This window comes from Pan paniscus, chromosome 11 (genome assembly GCF_029289425.2).
Source record: "Pan paniscus chromosome 11, NHGRI_mPanPan1-v2.0_pri, whole genome shotgun sequence".
NCBI classification, from domain to species: domain Eukaryota; kingdom Metazoa; phylum Chordata; class Mammalia; order Primates; family Hominidae; genus Pan; species Pan paniscus.
The window spans coordinates 25,396,772-25,418,400 of NC_073260.2; the positions used below are offsets into that span (position 1 = coordinate 25,396,772).

At 46.1% G+C, this 21,629-nt stretch overlaps 1 protein-coding gene across 33 annotated transcripts in view; it reads right to left on the reverse strand.

The window, feature by feature from the left end:
• ZNF618 (zinc finger protein 618) overlaps positions 1–21,629 on the reverse strand; it is a 180,543-nt gene that overhangs the window by 75,423 nt on the left and 83,491 nt on the right. For 32 of the 33 annotated variants that reach the window (XM_055117734.2, XM_057298670.2, XM_055117732.2 and 29 more), the window contains exon 2: positions 12,526–12,569. The exons of the other annotated variant lie outside the window; for it this stretch is intronic. In XM_055117734.2, coding sequence (XP_054973709.1) covers positions 12,526–12,569 — 44 coding nt within the window. The remainder of the gene's footprint in view (positions 1–12,525; positions 12,570–21,629) is intronic. 33 annotated transcript variants of the gene reach the window in all.

The following is a 21,629-nucleotide window of genomic DNA, read 5'->3' on the forward strand; positions in this document are numbered from 1 at the left end:
GGCCCAAAGAGATGCCATTTCAGGCATGTCAGAGGAGAGTCCGCCCTGATGCTAGGTGCCTGGGAGTATGGCGGCTTTGTTTCTGGGCACAGTTTCCACATCATTCTGCCAATAATGCTGATGCTTAAGAGTTCTACCAAGTCATAGTAGACGTGAGCAATGCTCAGCACCCTGGCCTTCAGTCCTATTTCTGCTGTTGATTCCCTGGGCTGGCTGCCTACCCCAAGACTCAGTTTTCCAATGTGCACAATGAGTGAGCAGGGATCAGAGACATCTAAGGCCCTTACACAGGCCAGACCTTTACCCAGCAAGACATGTGTGTCTCCTTACACAGAGGGGGAGCAAGGCGTACATCTATGTCCCAAGACTCAGCCTGAGGACCCCTGCTCTTCCTCCAAAGGGTGCCATTTACTCTCACACCTCACCCACCTTTAACAATGTTAAGGGTGGAGAAAAAAGCCTCTAATTACAGTGTGTAAATAATGACTTGGTTAACTCCCCCTAGAATAAAACTCCACTCCTTAGGAATGAAGGTGAACTGCTCTCCAGCTGAGCTTAAATACACTCTCCATGAATGCATGCATGCATGGGATGTTAAATGCATTAACACACATCCAGACAGGACTCTGCCCACTGACCAAGTCCTCCAACTCTACCCACTTCCCACCCACTGACTATATGAGTGCAAGTGATTCTTATCTATTTGCTGATATTGGCAGGCCGGCTCCTTGGTAATACCTGTTAAGTCCAATGGGCTGTTGCCTCCACTACTCCACCACAGCTTCTCTTTTCAAGGTCTCCAGTGGCTGCCACTCTATTCAATCCAGTGGTCCCTTCTCAGTCCCCGTCGGACTCTGCCTCTAGCAGCAGCCTCTAACATGGCCTGCCTCTCCTCCATCCAGCTGGTTGCTCACTTTGCTCTGTGCTCCCCTGGTGGATCTCCGGCCTTCTGGACATTCTTATCTCTTGTGCTGAATCCTCTTCATCACTCCAGCTCTTACAACTTGATATGCCCCAAGGATCAGTTCTAGAACCTATTGTATTTTTATCCACACTCATTTCCTAAGTGATCTCATGGAGACTTGTACTTTTATTTCTTATTTATCTTTTTTAATTTTCATTTTTTAAAGAGAGTCTTTCTATGTTGCCCAGGCTGGTCTTGAACTCCTGGGCTCAAGCGGTCTTCCCACCTCAGCCTTCCAAGTAGCTGGGACTATACAGGTAGACTCATTAGTTCTAAATATTAACTACATGGTGTTGAATCCCAAATTGTATCTCCAGCTTGGACTGGCCCCCCACCGAACTCCAGACCTGCATAAACCCCCAACTGCTTGAAACCTCCATCTGGATACCTAACAGGCACCTCGTATTTAACAAGTCCAAAACCCTGCTGCTACATCTCTTCTCCCAAGATAGGAAAACAATTCTGCCTCCTAGCCCAGCACTCTTCCGGCTAAAACCTGCCATCTAAGACAACACAATCAAATAACCGCCATCATCTCCACTTCAGCTAACAGTAATTCCAACCTTCCAGCTCCTGCTGCCCAGACTCTAGAACTATCCTTGACTCTTCCTGTTCTGTCACTCCCGACTATGAATATACCAGCAAATCCAGCCAGATCCACCTTCAAAGTATGTCCAGAATCCAACCATTCCTTACCATACCACAACCACCACTTCAGTTCAAGCCACCCCCCCCTTTCTCCTGTCTTGTAAACATCTCACAGCCAATCTCCCTTTCCCCTATATACTGCCCTGGAATCCACATTGGACAGAGCAGCCAAGGTCATGTCACTCCTTGGCTGAAACTCATTTATGGTTCCCCAGTATTTACCCACTCGGTGTACTCTGTTACCTCTCTGTCCACTTTACTGTCTGTTTCCTCAGCTAGAACATGAGCTAGAAGACAAGATTTTGTCTCCTTGGTTCATGATACTCAGAGCAGTGGCTGGCACATGGGTGATGGTCACCAAGAGGCTGTTTACCAAGTGAACCAAGGACCAAGCCCAGGAAAGGTCAATGTCAGCATGGCGCTGGAGGCACCTGTAGCCTCTGATCCAGGCAAGACTTTTCTGTGATCAATCCATCAACATCACTGTAACTGTCGATGGTTTTCCTGCTTCACTGAATATTCAGAACTGAAGAATGACTCATTCATCTGGCCTTTATTATAACATAGGTTAGGGATGTTTCACAGAAGACAATTTTCTGAATAAGTGAAGCTTATTTCTTGAGTGTCAAAGTTATATCTTTATCCTTTCTGATGAACTGATGAAAATTTTCTAAAATGTAACACACTCTTCCCACTTTCTGAAATGCCAAGATACAGCAGCCTGGTAATACCCTGACATTCTCTCTTGAGGGTGCAGGGTCGCCATCATGACCACCAATCAGCATACACTCAGGCCCTGAGGCGACAGGGTGGCTGCTCCCACTAACAGTTCAGGAGCCTTCATTCTCCCACCAGCGGTTCTGGAAACACTCCTCTCTGCTTCTAACAGGCTCCTGCCCTGTTAGAACTCCAAATCGGCCCTCTAACTAATTCCATATGGTTCTGGAAGATTTCCAGAGACCAGGGCTCTACCCACTGCTTTTTGTATCCTTGTGCTTGGTCCTCTGGCAGGTGTCAGCTAAGGTCTGCTCAATGACACAAACAGAAAATGACCAGACAAAACACACCAGCATGCAGGGTGGAGGTGATGCTGGTGAGGACAGTCATGATGCAAATGGCACAAATAACACAGAGAGTGATGCCAAGGGCAGCTGTGGTGTACTGAGTGCTTATGACATGCTGGGGCGGTGCTCCGGGCCCACACCTACACCATCTCATCCTTCTGTGCAATGCCTGATACGGGATTTTTTGGTTTCTAGATAAGAAAACCAAGGACTGGAGAAACAGAGTGACTTTTCACAGTCTCCCTACTTCCTAGTGACAGAATCAAAATTCCACCACGTCTGTCTGACTCCAAAGTCTAGGCTTTTAACCATTTGGATAATTTTTGTTTTCTCTTCTCAAGAGAAAATAATAAAAACACCTGTTGAATGAATGAACACATACATGACTAAATGCCAGAAGTCCCAAGACACGGGGAATATACTCCCTTGTTTTTTGCTGTTTCCTGAGCATACAGACAGAACTGGGCACATTTTAGATGCTAAAAGTCACACCAACATGAAATAAAGGAAAGGAATGAAGGGTCCCACCTCTTCCACAGAGAAAGGCGCCTGGGCTCTGCGCTTGCCACCTGCCTCTCTCTCTCCCTGATGTGTTTTCAAATGCTGCTGTGCTCAAACATGTCCTTCAGACATAAAGAGTCTCTAGCTTTTAGTGACAAGGAGAGAAGCCATCGTGGGAAAAAGGTCATAGCTTCATCACTAGCCTGGGAGAGCTGAGAGAGAGAACATGGAGCAGAACCACAGTGTCCGCAAATGCCAGGAGCGAGGCCCATGCCTGGTACTTACTATTCCGCCTAAGTTTCAAATCCTCACATCATCACCTGTTCCTTAATAACCCTCAAAATGATCTGTACTTCCATTTCTGTCATGTATCACTGATATATTTTAATAAATAGTCAAGTAGAAAAGATTAGATTAATAGATTAAAACTATTAACCTATTAAACAACTCTTAACAGTCTAGAAATTCAAAGTAACCTACAATGCATAAATATATCATTAGTTGGAGATAATTCTTAGGCACTTAATTTTCCTCATTGTACGGTGTCAGTCAGCCACAACGTTAGGTAATATTGGAGTTCACAAAGATGGTATATGATTTAAATATTAACAGTAAATTTCCTGGTTAAGTTAAACCTAGACTGGGGGAAAGCAAGAGTCTTGGGCAATCTTGTCAAGTCACAAACTCCAAAATTTAGCAGGGTGGGGTTCAACAGTTAAAGCTGGGAACTTCTTTTGAGGGTGCTGTGGCATGTGGAAGGTTGCCCAGGATGTTAAGGAGAAGCAGTGTTAATGGCATTTTAAACAGACACGCTACCTTCGTTTACCAATGGGTCTGGCAATGGTGCAATTCTGACCAATTAGCAATGTACACTGTTCTCTGAGGGGCCACCTCTCTGTCTCCCGGATAGAATATCCCCAACAGACAGGTAGGGAGTAGAGGCCAATGAGGGGCCCATGCTCACTGTCCTGCGGAGACCTACCACCCTGCAAAGACCATCCTGCACACATGAGGTCCTATGCAGACCCCAGAAGTCAGGGAGCTCAACCACTAAAGAGCGAGGCCATCCCTAAGCCCTCACACTGGACGTCTAAACAAAGGATAAACACACTCCCTCTGTTCACCATTACTTCATGCCAAGGCTATGACTTAGCAACTACTCCTTTCTCTAATTCTCTGAGGTCCAACTCCTCTGGCCATCTTCTCCTAGGAATGAAAGGATAAGGAAGCACCCCAGCAGAACTGTGACCCCTCCACCTTCCTGCCCACGTCGCCAGCTGATGCCCAGTGCTGCCCAGCTGCTGACATAGCTTTGCTATCTCTCCATGGTGCTGTCCCCGTCCTGGCATTACAACTGCCCTCCTCCCCTCCACCCTGCAGTCTCTAGCACTAGGGGCATGACAACCAACCAGCTCTTGCCCCAACACCCCAGAGTGAGAACTCAGCCCTGGTTTGCTCACTGCCTGGAGGCACGCTGCCCTTGGACACACACACAGGACTCTTTTAACTACATGATCCAGTCCTTACAAGGTGCTTGGGGATGACAAAGCAGATGCAGGGATCGTTGCTAGGAGCCATACCCTGTCCACACTAAGGATACTCTGGAAGATTAAAGGATGGATGGATGTAAAGTGCCATACACCTAATAGGAACTCAATGCATATTAATTTGTTCTTTTCTCCCGCCCCTACTAAATACACCAGACAAAATGTGAAAAGCTAGGTTAACCATGAAAAAGATGAGCTCACAGGCCGTTAGTGGAGTACTCATAAATGGAAGTAGAGGAGGAATTTTTAGCCCCTATGAAAACAAAAGGAGTGGGGGACAAGGTCACCCTCCATGCAGCAGTGAGGAGGAGAGATGGGAGACCCACACTGCAGCCAAGTCCACTGCAGGACAGCCAGGCAGGAGTGATCAAGAAGGTGGGTTTGAGGTGTCCTGACACTGTTAACTGTCACACTCCACATGGAGTCTGGAAGGTGCTCCAGCCAAGGGTGAGCATGTTCTCTTTCGTCAGCAGAGCCAGACAGATGGTGAGGTTGTGGAAATTTCCTGGGTTGCCTTCTCAGATCAAGGGCCTCTGTTATTAAAGGCCTCAAGAAGCAACTAGGTCAGGTCCTCCTACTTCGCACTCTCAATATTGTGCTTCAGGACAAGGCAAGATTCTGAACACTCTGAACTAACAGCCACAGGTTCACAAGAGGAACTTTCTTACTTTGCTCAAGGAGCATATGTGGGGGGCATGTGCTGATTGGGAGGACTGAGTTCCCTAGAGACCCCCACCAATTCCCTTTGCTGGACCACCCCAAGTTCAAGTGCCCTTTGGCACAAACAACTCACGGATCTTGATGGACGTGAATTGTGGTTTGCATTTCTGTGGCTGTCTCCAGAGGGCAAACCTAAGACTGTATATGAATTTTCAAGAATCTGTCTTATTTACAGAGCCTAGGTTGAATGGTAAATGGTAACTAATTAAGCAGAGTGAACTCTGCCCACCAAAAAAGCAACCGGCCCCTTTGGAGTAAGTACATGGGCCCCCATTCAACCTGCAATTTAGGATTTTTTTGTGGACAAACTTTGCCCGAATTTTGGTAGGGTGAGAATATTTCTGGAAATACATTTCTAGAAATGAAATCTGAACTCCAGTAACAGGAACATAAATCTAGAGTCAAGATGAAGATACCTCCCAAAACATACCCCGTTCTCAAATAATTCACTCTGCTAATACCATACTGTTCATTGACTAGCACTGGGCTGGCTACAGGTTGAATACTCCTCATCTGAAACACTCAGGGCCAGAAGTATCTGGATTTTTTATTTATTTTTTTCAGTTTTTGGAATATTTCCACTACATTTGCCAGTTCAACATCCCTAATCCAAAACCCAGAAATCTGAAATGCTCCAATAAGCATTTCCTTTGAGCATCATGTTGGTGCTCAAAAAGTTTTGGATTTTGGAGCATTTTGGATTTCTGGATTAGGAATACTCAATCTGTATTGCTGTGAAATTTTGTGCAAAGGAAATTGCGTTGTTTAGGGCTACTTTTATTTTGCTGCTGAAAACCAAAATGGTAAACAAGAAGATATAAATAATTATGCAGCCACACACATGTGGTTATCAGATGAAATGGTCCACCCATGAAAAATCTTGGCTTAATTAAAGAACAAGACTTAGCTACACTGAAAGCCATTTTACCATCTGGGTGACTCCAGATAAGTCTATTCCTCAATTCCCTCTGAACATGAGGGATGCCAATCACTATCTGAAAGGGCTGCTGGGAAGATCAAATAAGACACAAGACACATATTTGGATCATGGTAGGCCTTCAACAAATAAGAGCTCCATCACCGTCATCCCTCCCTCCAGCCCTCTCTCCAATGTCCAGGCTCTACAAGGAATCAATTGCCACCCCATGTTATCTCCTCCTAGGAACCAGAATCCACCATGGTAGTAATAAAAATAAATGTTTACTGAGCACCTGCTTTGAACTAGGCATTGTGCTAAGGGTATATATATTATTAAACCTAATCGTCATTGACAACACTATGAAGGAGGTACTAATATAATCCCCAGTTTACAGATGAGGAAGCCAAAATGCAAGAAAGCTAGGTAAGGAGCCCAAGGTCACACAATCAGGCAATGGGCAGTGCCAGAATCTGAATCCAGGCAGTCTGGGCTCTTCCATTCTGCACTAGGCTGCTTGGCCCTTAGCAGGGCTGGAGAGGTGGTGAGGAAGATGCCTGACAGACCAGGCAGGGGGTGCAGGGGGGCACGGAGAATGGGGACCACAGGAATACAGCTGCTCCACTCTGGGGCCATCCAAGAAACACACAGGAGGCTGTGCATTTTTGGATGCAGGCTACACATAATCCTTTGCTGAACTAAAGTCCTCAGGCCTGAAAAAAAAAATAGCCCTTAAGAAACTCAGCTCTAAGCCTACTGTGTAAGGTCCTGTCTGTCCTGAACCCTTGGCAACACCTATCATCACATCTTATCCTCCTGGCAGCCAGAATGATCCTTTTAAAACCAAATCATATTATGCCACTTCTCTGTTCAAACTCCCCAGTGGCTCCTGATCTCACGCAGAGGAATGGCCAAAGTCCTGACAACGGTCTCCAAGGGCCTCCGTGGCCACACCAGTCTCCTTGTTGCTACTCCAGCTCCAGGGCCTTTGCACCTGTTGTTCTCTCTGCCTAGAATGCACTTCTCCCAAATGACTGCCTGCTTCGGCCCCCACAACTCTTTCAGATCCTTCTTCATGACTCACCTTCCCTGAATGCTCAAATTAGAGAGGCAACACTGTCTCCGGCTCTCCCAATCTCTTCTGCTTTTCCCCCCACAACACTTGTTACTATCTAACAAGCATATATTTTATGTATTTATTACAGCTGCTCTACTCCCACTACAACATCAGCTCTACAAGGGCAGGGATTTCTGTCTGTTTCATTCACTGCTGTGCCTCCAGCACCCAGGTCAGTGCCAAGCACTTAGTAGGCACTCAGTAAATATTTGTGGAATGCATGGATGAGATTTGATCTTTTCTTATTCTCCTCCCCAAACTCCTTGTCTACAAGATCCTGTTCACTTGTGGGGCAACCTATAACAAAATAATGAGCCCTTTAACCTCTTCTACCCCAGATTTCCTTATCTCTAAAATGAAAGGGCTGGACTAGATTTTCTACAGTCCTTCCAGCTCTGAAAATCCTCAGCTGACAAAAGAAAAATAGATATATTTACATACAATTCTTTATTACACCAAGTCTGTAACTATATTTACTTGATTACAAAAACTGCATTTCCTTCAGAATTTTCCAAAGTTAAGGCCCCACAGCCTCCCTGACCCTTAGAATAAGTGGGGTTTGGCTGGAGTTGTGCTACATGATTTGTAACCTGCAGACCAGATTGACATTAACCTCAAGTGCTGGGATCACTGGTCTTGTAAAATCGACCCAGTTTGGGTTACAGGGAAGTAAACCAAACCACATTCGATTGTTTCTTAAGATCAGAAACACCACCTCTCCTTGTCCCCCTCAATTTAACACTAATTCCGTAGCAGCCCATGCTGTTGATTTTGGGGTTTAGCCAGAGGCCCTCTGGAGAAATAACATTATGTGTTCCAGGCCAAGAGGAAGGCGCTGGGATGAAAGCGGACCCTGGCGTAGTAGCAGAGTGTGCCATAGCATACCTGGGGGTAGAAGCCCACGTTGGAGGGCTGGGGGTCCTTCAAGGTCATTCTGCTCAGAGCCGTCTAACCTAATTCTGACTTTGGGGAACCTCAGGCCCTTCATTTCTCCATCTGAAGCAGAGATTAAATGAGCTCTAATGCTCTACAAAGTGTCTACCCATCTAAATCCCACCTGGCCGTGGTCAAATCACCAGTGGTGTCAGCTAAGGCCACCACACTGACAATGTTCTCTCTTTTTTTTTGAGACAGAGTCTTACTCTGTTGTCCAGGCTGGAGTGCAGTGGCATGATCTTGGCTCACTGCAACCCTGCAACCTCCACCTCCTGGGTTCAAGTGATTCTCCTGCCTCAGCCTCCTGAGTAGCTGGGATTACAGGTGTGTGCCACCATACCTGGCTAATTTTTGTATTTTTTAAGTTGAGACAGGGTTTCGCCATGTTGGCCAGGCTGGTCTCAAACTCCTGACCTCAAGTGATCCGCCCGCCTCGGACTCCCAAAGTGCTGGGGTTACAGGGGTGAGCCACCGCACCGGGCCCGACAACATTCTCTTGACGTTTAACATATAATTCACTTCTCAGACTGAACATCAAGTCACTATATAAGTAATAGTGTGTTGGTCTTTCAAAGGATTAGTTTTCCTCACAAAATCTATAAACTTGCCTGTGAGCTCCTCCAGAGTCCCACCTTCTTGATAGGCCTCCAGCCTACAGCACAGTCCCTGGTCCCAAACAGGCTCCTGTAATACGTGTTAACTGATCCCTTCCCACCAAGAAGCAGGAGGGCGTGGTGAGTAAGTGCATCACAGAAGTCAGACTCAGGTAGACTTCCTGGCTCTACTGCCTACCTCCACCTAGGCAGTCTTGGGCCAGTAAACCTCTCTGTGCCTCAGCTTCCTCATCTGTAAAGTGGGAATAATAAGAGTATCTCTCTCATGAAGTTGTTAAAAAGATTACATTAAATTAATAAATAAAGGCTGGGCATGGTGGCTCCTATCTGTAATCCCAGCACTTTGGGAGGCCAAGATGGGTGCATCACTAGAACTCAGGAGTTTGAGATCAGCCTGGGCAACACAGTGAAACCCCAGCTCTACAAAAAAATGCAAAAATTAGCCAGGGGTAGTGCTGCATGCCTGTAGTCCCAGCTACTTGGGAGGCTGAGATGGAAGGATTGCTTGAGCCCAAGAGGTAGAGGATGCAGTGAGCAGAGATTGCACCACTGCACTCCAGCCTGAGCAACAGAATGAGACCCTGTCTCCAAGAAAAGAAAAATTAATAAATTAATACACATAAATCACTTGGCTCAGAGCCTGACAAAGAAATGTTGACCAAATGGTAGTCATTACTATTAGAAAGTCTGTTTTTACACCTTAAGCCACACACAACCCCAGGTTTGGGTGGCCCTTCCTGATGCATATTCCGGTGCCATGGTAGTAACACAGGGGCTCAGTCACTGAGTATGTGTGATGGAGAGCCTAGGCTAGCAGGGAGAACAAATCAATGTCTCACGTGCCACCCTACCCCTCCTCTGACTGGGCAGGCATCTCCAATCAATCTCAGCATTCTTCCACCAACTACAGCCTTAGGGGGATAATACTCAATTCAGAGATTCAGGCAGTCACCGTGGGAAAACCTGCCTGTTCTTCTCTGGCTACAATCACCAGGCAGAGATGCTCGTGTAGGAGAGATTCATGCATTAGAGAGTGAGGGCAGACCACATTCCCACAGGACTGACAAGGGGTGGGTGGTGCTTTGTCTCTTCATTCACGAAGTATGTCGAACAGTGCCTGCCATGCAGGAGACACTCGAATGTCTGGCTGGGTGAATAAATTAGCACCTAACCAGTCTGAGTTCACAGCATACAGCACTGGGCCTACCAGAGCAGGTGCTTAGTGAAAGTGGGAGGAAAGTGGGAGAGGCTGGCTAGACCCTCACTTGGGCATAGCACTGAGGAGTGGAGAAAGCACCAGCTTTGGCAGGTTCAAGGCCCAACACAGCCACTGACTCATTATACGCCCCTAAGCAGGGCCCTTCCTCCCAAAGGCCTCGATCTCCCCATTGCACAATGACAGGGTGGTCTAGACAAACTCAATGCCCCTTTCAGTCCTGATTTCCTGATCCAAGAAACACTTCCAGGCACCAGTCTGACAACTGCTACTGCCCCGCAGGCCACAACCTCACACATTGTTCTTACACAAATTCCACTCCTAGGGACCCAGGAGAGAAACACAAAACGCTGGGCAGCTGCTGGCTACTTGGGTCACCCCCAATGACCACAGGCCTAAGTGCACCATCTCTGAGCTCTACCTGCTCCTCTCCACACTCCTTGTCTCCACATCACTCGCACATCTTCTTCCATCTCATCTAGTGTGCCCACCCCATAAACATGTACTGAGAGCCTGCTAGGGGCCAGGCCCACAGCCGTGAACAAGACAGACATGTTCTCTGCCAATGGAGCTGGCATTCTCAGAGAGACAGAAAAAAAGGAACACAGGGAAGGGAATGAAATAACGAATAATGAAAATGAAATAATTAAAGAGCATAAACAGGCTATGAAGGCCACACACCACATACTGGGGTGCAGGTACCTTGATACGGAGGGTCAGGGAAAGCTTCCCTGAGGGTAGAACTGACTCCAGATCTGAAAGATGAAAGAGCATTCATCATGGGAAGATCAGAGAAAGAACATTCCAGACACGGGGAACAGCAGTTGCAGAAGCTCTCAGGTAGGGGTCAGTTTAGACTAGGGGTTGACAAACTATGGCCATTTATGGGCATATTTAGGTATCGCCATGGCTACTTCAGCATTATACTGGCAGAGTTGAGAAACTGCCACAAAGATCATACAGCCTGCAAAGCGTAAAATATTTGCCATACAATACAGGTCTCTGGGTTACAGAGACCTCCGGCCTGGTATAATGGCCTCTATTCTACTAGCCTCCAATCCACCCAACAAATGGCTGCCAGGGTGGTATTCCTGAAACACCAAGCCGAACACATTACTCTCCTGCTCAGAGAATGTCAATATCTTTCCATGGTTTCTCAAAGCACGTTCCAAGGAACACTTGCTCAATGCAATGAACGTCAAAAAAAAAGAGGTCCCATGGTTAGGAAGTTTGAGAAACATGATTCTCTCTCTCTCTCTCTCTCTGGCTCTCTCTTCTCAAGCACACACATTAGCATATTAAAAGATCTGGAAAGTCTCACAGCAAATAAACCTTTTTAATTTTGTTTAACCCACTGTCCTCTGAACTTACTGGGCCACAGAAAGAACCTTTTTTTCCTCACACAAAAAAAAAGCCATTAACATTTTAAAGAACTAGTGTTCCACAGGCTAACAGGCAAATTCTTCTGCTTGGCATTCACAATCTGACCCTCAGCTCTAACAGGTAACCCTAGGATCGATTCTAGATTTTATGTATGCGTTCAGGGGAGCCATCTCTCTTGTCTGTCCCTTACCTTCTTTCTGCCTCCAAAGCCCCAAATATAGGTCATGTGGCCGTTCCAGCCTTGCTCTACCCAACATAACAGCAGCAACAGCAGCGGCAGCATGGGTGTTAACATTACCAAGTACCTACCTGTGACACCTGTCATGATGTCCACAGCTTGGGCCTGTCTGATAGCTCTCCCTTCTTTGGTAAAAACAGTCCAGTTCTCCATTGGGGACCACCCCTCTCCCCTCTCCTGCCATCCTTGAGGGTGAGGAAAGGCCACCCCCTCTTCACCCTGGCTAATCAGAGTATCCTATCCCCTGCTTTGGCATGACTGGTAAAGAGAGAGGAGCACATGACACTAGCACATAGGCCAATGGATTCTGGACAAGGATGGGACTGGCTGCCCCAGGAGTTAGCCATGCAGCAGCCCAGATGGAATTCCAGCCCAGGTCTTTCTGCCTAGTCTTATGCTTCACTCCTAAGTTCTCAACTTGAGTGGCCAATGGCTAGTTCAGGAATGAACCATCCTTGGATTCTGGTCACAGGTAGCCACATGGAAAATGCTTTCTATGACCTCACATTCTTTGGGGAAGTCTGGATACTTCTTGCCAAGGAGGGCTGGCCTGGACCACCCATCCTTCCAGGGGGAAGATGAGGACCAGAGAGTGGTAACTGTTAGTCATGAAGACCTGAGTCGATGGGTGGACAAGCTGGGGGCGGGAGAGGGAGTGTACCTGCTCGCAGTGCTTTTCCTTCCGGCTGCACTGGCTCCGTCAGCCTGCAAAAGAAACCCAAAACACCTACATCAGCCAAGGCAGAAGATGCAGATTTGACCTGCTGCCACCCCGTCAAGCTCCCACTGAATACCAGCCTTCAGACTGTGGGGTGAGCTGGCCACAAGCCCCTGTCCCGCTCCTCCAGGCTGGACAAACTTGTGCCCAGTGGTAAGAGGGAGTCAGAACACCTCCCTGCAACCCCATTTGCTTGGCCCTTTAAATCCCACTGAGCACCCACTGCCAACACAAACTCAGCAACTGCACTGCCCTGGGGACTCAGTGAAAAGTAAGTAACCAGCTAAATCTGAGATTGAATTGCACCATTTTTATTTTCAGCTGGGATTTCCAATAAAACAGTAGCTGTAGATTTATTCCTACCAACCAGAGGGAAAAAATCCTATTATGTTAAAATATTCTTTCTCCCAACCCTATGAGCAGAAGGCAAGAGAGTGCCAGTTCTTAATCTCTTTTATTTGGGTGTGGGGGGAGGGGGACATAAAGCTGATCAAATGAAATTTTCAGAAATCATACAATTCTGGTTCAGATGCAGAGACTGGGGCCTTGGGCACAGAGGGAGCTACCTGAAGTCTCATGAAAACAAACTCCAGGGGTCCTGACTCCTAGACCAGTGCTCAGGGGGACCTCAATGCAGAGGCTGACGGAGGTTGCAAACCTGGGAACAATACCTAGATCCTCCACCACCGCCAGCTGAAGATACATTCCCGAGCTTTGTCAAAACACTTCTAATAAGAATCATAGGATAATACAGGTCTGAAATTCAGGTGCATATGTGTTTCCAAATTCAGAATTTTTCCAATTTTAGAAAGGTAATGTACCGCCCTACGTCTTATATTTTGAAACAACCCTGGCAGAGCCCCCGCTAATCAAACACATTGATATTTCTATCGTAAAACATATGCATAGGTAACCCTACATAGGATAAACATCAACAAAACAACAACGAGGACCGTCACTAGCCTTTTCTCCCTTCAGGTCAAGTTCTGCTGCCTCATCAGTTATAAAAACTTTTTGAGTTTTTCTGAATTTCAGGATTGTGGATGAAGGACTGAGGACCTGAAATAAAACACCTTTTGATGAGTGCTTACGAGAAGTTGCAAACTGGCAAAATCAGATGGCGGACTTCGATTCAAACAAATTGGCAATATATAAAAATAAAAGAATTGCACTGAAAAAAGGCGAGATCTCCACCTTCTCTTATTAAACTGGATAACCCCATGATACCCAGTCCTACATGGTGACAGGCAGCTAGAGCTGACATACGTGGTTCTCCACAGCCTCCATCCTCCACTCTTGCCTTATAATCACCCAGCCCCTGTCTGGTCCCACTGGGCATCCACACTTGCTCCCCAGGGAGAACTTCCCATTAGGCGCTAGGATGTGGACATTAATGCCTTCTCTCATTTAATCCTCACCATAGGTCCTCCCCCCTCCACCCCATAATATCCCCACTTTACAGGCAAGAACACAGGTCAAAGAATGTATTTATCAAAAGTCCCACAGCTATAAGCTCAGGTCTGGGTCACTCCAAAGTCCAACATCCTCAGTTCTGGAGCATTTTACTTCCCACCGACATTCAGGAGAGCCAGTTGGGAAATGGGGTGACATCAAACAGCTCCTGTTTCCCACACAAGGGAAAGGGAAAGGTTAAGGACGAATAGGGAGGGAGAAATGTGAGGTCGGGGAGGAAGAAATTAATGAGCTGCCCATGTATTATTTCAACAGAAGAAACAAGAAAGCAGAAAATGGTTTGCATATCATTTCACTGGGAGCAAAAGAACAGATCAATTACAGCCTCTTTCCAACATCTTGCATTCCTCAAAACTTATATGCAAAGCAAACAGGCTGAAGTTGTTTGAATGTTTGTATCATAAGCAGCAGAAGTGGTACGGGTGGAAATTCTGCCCCAGAGATCTTAAAAAAATGGTTAACTCCCAAATGGATCTCTCGCCTTTCAGACTTAATTCTGTGCGTGTATTTTTAGCTTGTCACACACACTTTTAAAGTTGTCATTTTTGTCCTTTTCCTTCACAATTTCACACAGAGTTGACCAGCTCAAGTGCAGCAAACACGTGACAGAGTGTGGGATAAGAGTCTCTGTTTTCAGCATGCCTAATAATCTCCACCTTTGTTTCTCTTTTATTGAGTGAATGATACTTCAGCTTCGTGTTACTGGTAGCTGCACGCATTTCTGTTTTCCACCCATTTTTATAAAACAAAGAGAAAGTGCTAAAAATATTCAAAGAATTGTCAAATACTTTTGCAGAGACTCAGGTGGTGCTGCTGGGAAACTGGGGCAACTAGAGGAGAGTTCTACCTGGGCAGGGTGTGGGATGTTCAGATGGTAGCAGATGAGAGTTGCTTCATTGGAATATGGATGGACAATGGATTCAGTGGGAGATGTCCAAGACACATGTGTCAGTATCACAGCACCTGGCAATCACAGCGTGTGGGCCTGGCCAAGTCCAGCTACACCATGACGACAGAGCCAAAGTCCACTGTGTTGGGAACACCAACTCCCAGGGTGGAGTTCCATACACGCCAGGCCGGTGTGGTCTGTCCTTACAAATACATCACAGCCATTCCTTCCAAGTGGATTAAGCTGAACCTCTGACATTGCCATGTGCTGAGGCCAAAATGTTCTAATACCAGCAGTTTCATATGATTCAACCTAAACAGCAAACTCATCTGTACCCTGTGCAAACTGACCTGAGTCTCAATTTGAACCGAAGCTTAAGAGAACAGAGTTTAGAGTTAGAACATCGGAGTTCAAGTCCTGGTTTTGCCGTTTTCTAGCTCTGTGATCTTCAGCAAGTCACATGTATTTCCAAGGCCTCGATTTCTTCCTCTGCAAAATGGCAAGATGCTCATCACAGGACCTACTTCACGGGACTGGCTTGGGACTTGAGATAGCTTAAATAAGGTAAAACATGTAATAGCATGTAAAAGTACTTAGTGAGTGCTTGGCTATAATAATGAAAATAATCACTGACAACCCTATAGTTATAGAGGCCACTATTTATTGGGTCTAGGAAACTGAGGCACAGAAAAACAGAATGATATGTATAAGACGAACGAGTCGCAGAGCCAGCCTGGGGTGGACCATGGGTCTTCTGCCTCAAGGCCTTCCCCGAATCCCAAGCTGTAAGTCGGCATCTCGAGTGGCCACCAGACCACACAGCCCGAAGGCCTTCTCCAACGGTGCAGCCAGAATGACAGTAATGTCACTAAAGTACTAAGCGCAGCCCTGGTATACGTAGTCATTACTCAGGTAATGGAAACTCCCACTGCAGCTGCTGTTGTTCCACCATCTTCCGCCACTGGACTGTGTGCTCCTTAAGGATGTAGCTTGTTTCCCTGGCTCTGAGTCTCATTTTGAACCTCAGACAAGCTCGTTCCTTTCTCTGCACCTGAGATTCTCCATAGGTAAAAAATGGGGGCGGGGAAGGAGGTTAAATCAGGTTGTCTCCCCCACTCCATGTGGAGTTGACCCAACCTTAAAACCAGACTCCTCTATGACAAATAAAATAAGGAGGACCCCAGTGAGATCCTCCTTCTCACTCTCGTGAAGCTGGGGTGAAGGTGTATCTAAGCCCTCCAGCCCCGAATAAGGGTGCCTGTCCCCTCTTCCCAGCCCCACCCATTCCTTATTCACCAGTTTCCCCTCAGGACCTGGGCAAGGCTATTTTTGGTTTCATTCGACCCTCCTCTTCCCTCCCAAATGAATGTGAAGTTGTTCTTTTCCATTCTCTTATTAAGGGTTTTCTTGGAAAGAAAATATTATTCCAAACCCAGAAATTTTATTTCTAAATTTGTGCAAATGTAAGTTGTAAGACATTAGCTGCATTTCACATTTTGTGCAAATGGCAGAAACAGGCAATTCGTGTGCTCCAGGATGGGGGCTGGCCAACGATTTCGATAAAATAAACCCTTTTTTAATTTAAATGCTAATGCACTGAATTAAAATTTAATAACTGAGGAAATTGAAAAGCCGAGCAGGAATATTGGAAATAAATCCAAGCAGAAACAGCTGAAATTAAAAATTCTAGAGAGTGGGAGGATAGCAGCTAAGCTGTCTTATATGATTACATTTTTTTTTTTTTTTCAGAATGAAGCAAAAAAAAAAAAAAATCCTATCTCTCGCTGGCTCTAGGGCAGTAAATCCACAGTGCTGTGATTTATTGCTCAATTTTCCTGAGGGAAAAAGGCTTTCTTTCATGCTGAAATATTTCATAAATTTCAAGCCAGCATAAATTCTTAATTTAAAAGTTATGGAGGTCACATTTAGTGCACTGGTACGGTTCCAAAATCTTAAAGGAATAGCAGCAACCAAAAAAAAAAAAAAAAAAAAGCAGAAAGGAGGGGTAGAATTTGCTCTTTTCTTTTTTTCCTTTTTTTCATTTTGGTTTTAATTCTCACAAGTTGAAATTTCATTATTAAAGATTCCTCCTGGATGGATAGAACCCAAGCACGTGGGGAACCGCTGTGTGTTTGGAAAAACCTGCTGCAAAAGATGAAGAGATAAAGATTTAATTCAATTATAAAATGGCATTTTTTTTTTAAGCCACTTGAGGAATTTCTGGTAAAAATTTCCTCCCTTCATTGCCCGGGAAGGGGTGAGGGTGGGGGAGGGTGGCCAATGTAATTGCTTCTCTTAGATCTCCAATCTTTTGTGCACACTGATATATTCATTTGTTATACAGCTGTTCAGCGGCGGAAAGAATGCTGGGGCGCCCATAATTCTAAGCAAATCAATCAAAAATTAATGATTTGTCATGCTTGCACAATGGAGGAAAAACAGCTCCTTAGGTCCTGGCTGCCTGATCTCGAAGAATGAAATGCCTTTCTTCGATAAGAGAACCGAGCCTGAGGCTCGGGGAGGCTGAGGTGCTGCCACAAATGTGGGGGCCTCACAGTCCCCCTAGCTCTGTGAGGTTAGAAGGGGGCCGCCATCTTGGAGGGGGCATTTCCAAGATGGCGCCTCAGCTAGCCAAGCTCAAGATGGACCTGGCGCAGCACATTTTCACAGTGCTATAATTAGGATTTTGCCTTTTCCTCCCCCACCGCAACTCAAAAATTACTTGGTCTCTAGAGAATTGAATGGCTCCCTCCTCCCCCAGCTAGATTTAATTTGTCCCTGTTCATTGTTTTCCCAACACTGCTGATACGCAGACATCAACCAACTCTACGGGACTGGGACTGGGGCTGCAGTTCCTGAAGCGTCTGTCACCCCCCAGGGTGTGTGCTGCCCCTCCTCCAAAGGCCACATCCCACACATGACCATGTCACCAGCACCCAGCTCAGGGCCTGGCACAGGAATACTCGGCAAATATAGTTGAATCTGTTAATTATGATTGTTTCTCAAAAAAATACTGACAATGAGGTTGCTTAGATGAATGGTGCATTGGCAATCATGCTTGAATGATATATATCAATTGACCTCAAATAATTAATCATTCCTTTATTCACTCAGCAGATAGTTCTTGGAAACCTACTATGTGGCAAGTACTCTGCTGGGCTCTGGGTGGAAGACCTCAAATCCACTAGGGGACAATTTTGAATGCCCAGTGGTCAGTATTTTTCAGGCTTCTCTGCACCCTTATGGAAGGGAAGCATGAACATGAACCCAGAGAGAAATGGGAGTTTCTCTGCATGCTCAAATGCCCTTTGAAGTCTTGTAGCTTACTAATTCTTACCAATACATTTGAATATTACATTCAAACTACCAAACACATATGACACCATAATACATATTTCATATATTTTTATATGTTAGTACAAACATCAACATTGTTTTAAACGACCAGCTGGTACAATTAACCTTGCAGGAAGATATGTGACCTCGGCAGTGGGTGCAACCAAGTGCATTTAACCTGGAGGCCTGCAGGGGGCACTGCGCTTGCAAGAAGCACCCACCAACCCAGGACCTGCCCAGAGGATGATTCTATGTCCCCTAATATTTAGAGGACAGTTGGTCTGAAACAACTCAAACTTTATTTATATATCTATTTCCTTTCCAAAAGCCAGTGAATCCCCAAAACTTAACATGTAACTTTCTGTCTCCTCCACTGAGGCACAAGACTCAAATAAGGAAAATTCACTCATTCATCCAACAAACATTTATCAAGCTCCTTCTACATGCCAGACATCATTTTAGGCAGTTGGGATATATCCATACCCTTGTGGCAATTACATTCAAGTGGGGGGAGACGCTAACATTAGGCATAATAAATAAGTAAAACATATAGCATGCTTGAAAGTAATCAGTTCTATGGTGTGTGGGGGAGGCAGGGGAGTCATGAACAGGGAAGGATAGGGTGGTCAGGAATGCTGGGGACAAGGGAGGAGCCACAGGCTGCAATTTTAAGTAGGGTGGTTGGGTAGGCATCATTGAGTGAACACTGTAAGAGGGTGAGAGTTGGCCATGTGGTGTCTGGGGCAAAGTGGATGCCAGTGCAAATGACCCCAGGACAGGAGCATGCCTGGTGTGCTTGGCAAACAGCAAGAATGCCAGGATACCTGAGGCAAAGTACATAAGGACAAGAGGAGGAGAGATCATGGGAGGTCAGCTCATGCAGAGCCTTGCAGGCCACGGAAGAGCCTTGGCTTCTACTCTGGAAAGCCACTAGAAGGTTTTGGCAAAGTGACATACTTTGACTTACATTTTAGAAAGATCACTCTGACTGCTGTGTTGAAAGGAGACCATGAGGCCAGGGGGGAAACAGAAGGCTGGCAGGGCTACGGTGCAGTCCAGGGAAAAGATGATGGTGGCAGGGACTGAAGAGGGTGAGGAAAGGTTGAGTTCTGAATATACTGGTTGGTGCTGGTAAATTAGATGTGGGGTATGAGATAAAGAAAGAGTCAAGGAAGATTCCAAAAATCATGGGCCTTAGCACCAAGAAAAATGGAGTTGCATCTCTCCCACACATGAGAATACTAACCATCAGCACAGTACTTTACAGATAGTTACGCTGAATGAGATCCTCCCGGTAACCCTGCAGGGAAAACACTGCGGTTTAAATATTCCTCTTTGACCAAGAATTAACCAAGCAGCTGGAGGGGCTAAGTGACTTATCCAAGGTCACACCACCGCCAATGGCTTGGCCAAGGTTCACACATCTTCTCACCGCAAGTCCACAGCCATTTCCTCTATATATTTGGCCCTTCCCCTATGGAACCAATGAATAAAACTTAGCCCCAAACCATATGGATGAACTGTTTTTCTGTCTAGCTACAGAGCTCCAACTCAGGCACAGGTAGCTCCAGCATTTATTCACCAGGTGTCCCTAAAAAACGCCATTTAAAAGTGCCAGGGCCAATGATGAAAAAGTTATAAAGAGCTTTGCAAGTTACAAAGAGGATTCTGTTCCTGGGAAACCAAATATATGATAAATTCTCTAATTAGACCTTGCCTCTTAGATCATATTCAGTGGTATGTGTCTAACACATTGTACTTGGTTTTTAATTTTGTGTTTTCTTCCCAACTGAACACGGTAACTCAAAGCCACTGACTGCCCTAGGTTCCAGGCTTGAGGACTGGCAAGAGGCTGCTAGAGAAGACCCTGGCCTGAAAGAGCTGGAACTCACATGAGTTCGTGCCATTTTTCCATAAATATTTATGAAGTTCCTATTAGATGTGTGATTCTGGGCAAGGCCTTGGCCGGTGGAGGATACGAAGATGAATCAGACCTGGTTCCTTATTCATTCGCCCAAATACCACTATGTATTATGATGTAAATGCCTACTACGGGCTGGGAACTAAAATAATTACTGGGGACACAACAGCAACAAGAACAGTGAAGGGGACAGGCATTGATGACTTAATGGCTTCAATCAATCAGTTTATAATTACCACCTGAGATACATGCTCTGAAGGGAAAAGTCTGGGTTCTGTCAGCATCTTTGACAAGAGGATCCAACAGACTTCAGGGTCAGGAAGAGCTTCTATGAAGAGGGATACTGGAATAGGGAGCACAGAGCTCACACTCGACAGGGGGAATAAAACTGTAGATGCAGGTAAAGCTAACACAGGCTGGATGGCAGGGAGCGACATGCACCTCGTGCAGGGCAGTGAGGAAAAGGGCACCACCTTGCCCAGCTGGGAAACCCAGGCCCGTGAACTTCGCTGGGTTGTAGCCTTCTCTGGAGGCTTCACCAATGAAGGAAGGGCCCAACCCACCCAACATGCACAGGCTCACACACGAGTTCCTGACTAGACCCTCAGGCCAGAGCCCACGCCTCCCTCTGGACTTGGTAGCTTACAGCTCTGAAGGAGAAGGAACAATGGTTTGATCTTTCCCCTTTTCATTTGCTGCAGAGTGGCCACAATGCTCCATGGAACAGAAATGTGAAGACCATCCCCAAACCAGGTCTAGGCATCTTCTCCGCAGGAGGCCCCAGAGACATTGTGATTGACTGGCCAAGTTTCCAACTACAAGGGAAAGCCAGGGAAAATGACTACTTTCTTTACGCCTCTCAGTTATGATACCTTTTATGTCTTTCTCAAGCCCTGGCTCTCTGAGGTCCAATGTTAAAACATAAATTATGCATGCCTGGAATGGAACCAGTGTGGGTCTTGTCTGCTTCTTGTGAGTTTCCAGGTACAGGTGGATTCTTCTCTCTCTGATAGGCAGCCATGCAGATTGGATCCAGACCCTAATACAGTCTTCATCATCATCATCGTTGTCTTTGACATCACTGTCAACAGTCACGAATGAGTAAGTCCTGTAAGTCAGGCTAAGGGAGCTGGAGGCTTATGGACAGACTTGGAAGGCATATGCACCCCAAAAGCAACTGCGAGCTGCAGTATGCAGACTGGAGGTGGTAGCCAGCACAGAGAGTCCACTGTCCCCTTCCAGGGAAGAGATGATGGCGGTTTGGGGAAGGTGGTGGAGGAGAGAAAGCTGCAGGACTGAGAGCTACTGGGAGCAGCACAGATCAACTGAGATAATGTGAGGAAAACACCCAGCAAGATGCCGGCACATATTAGTTGCTCTGGGAACACAGATTTTCATTGCTGTTGTTGTTTAAATAAACTGCAGCAG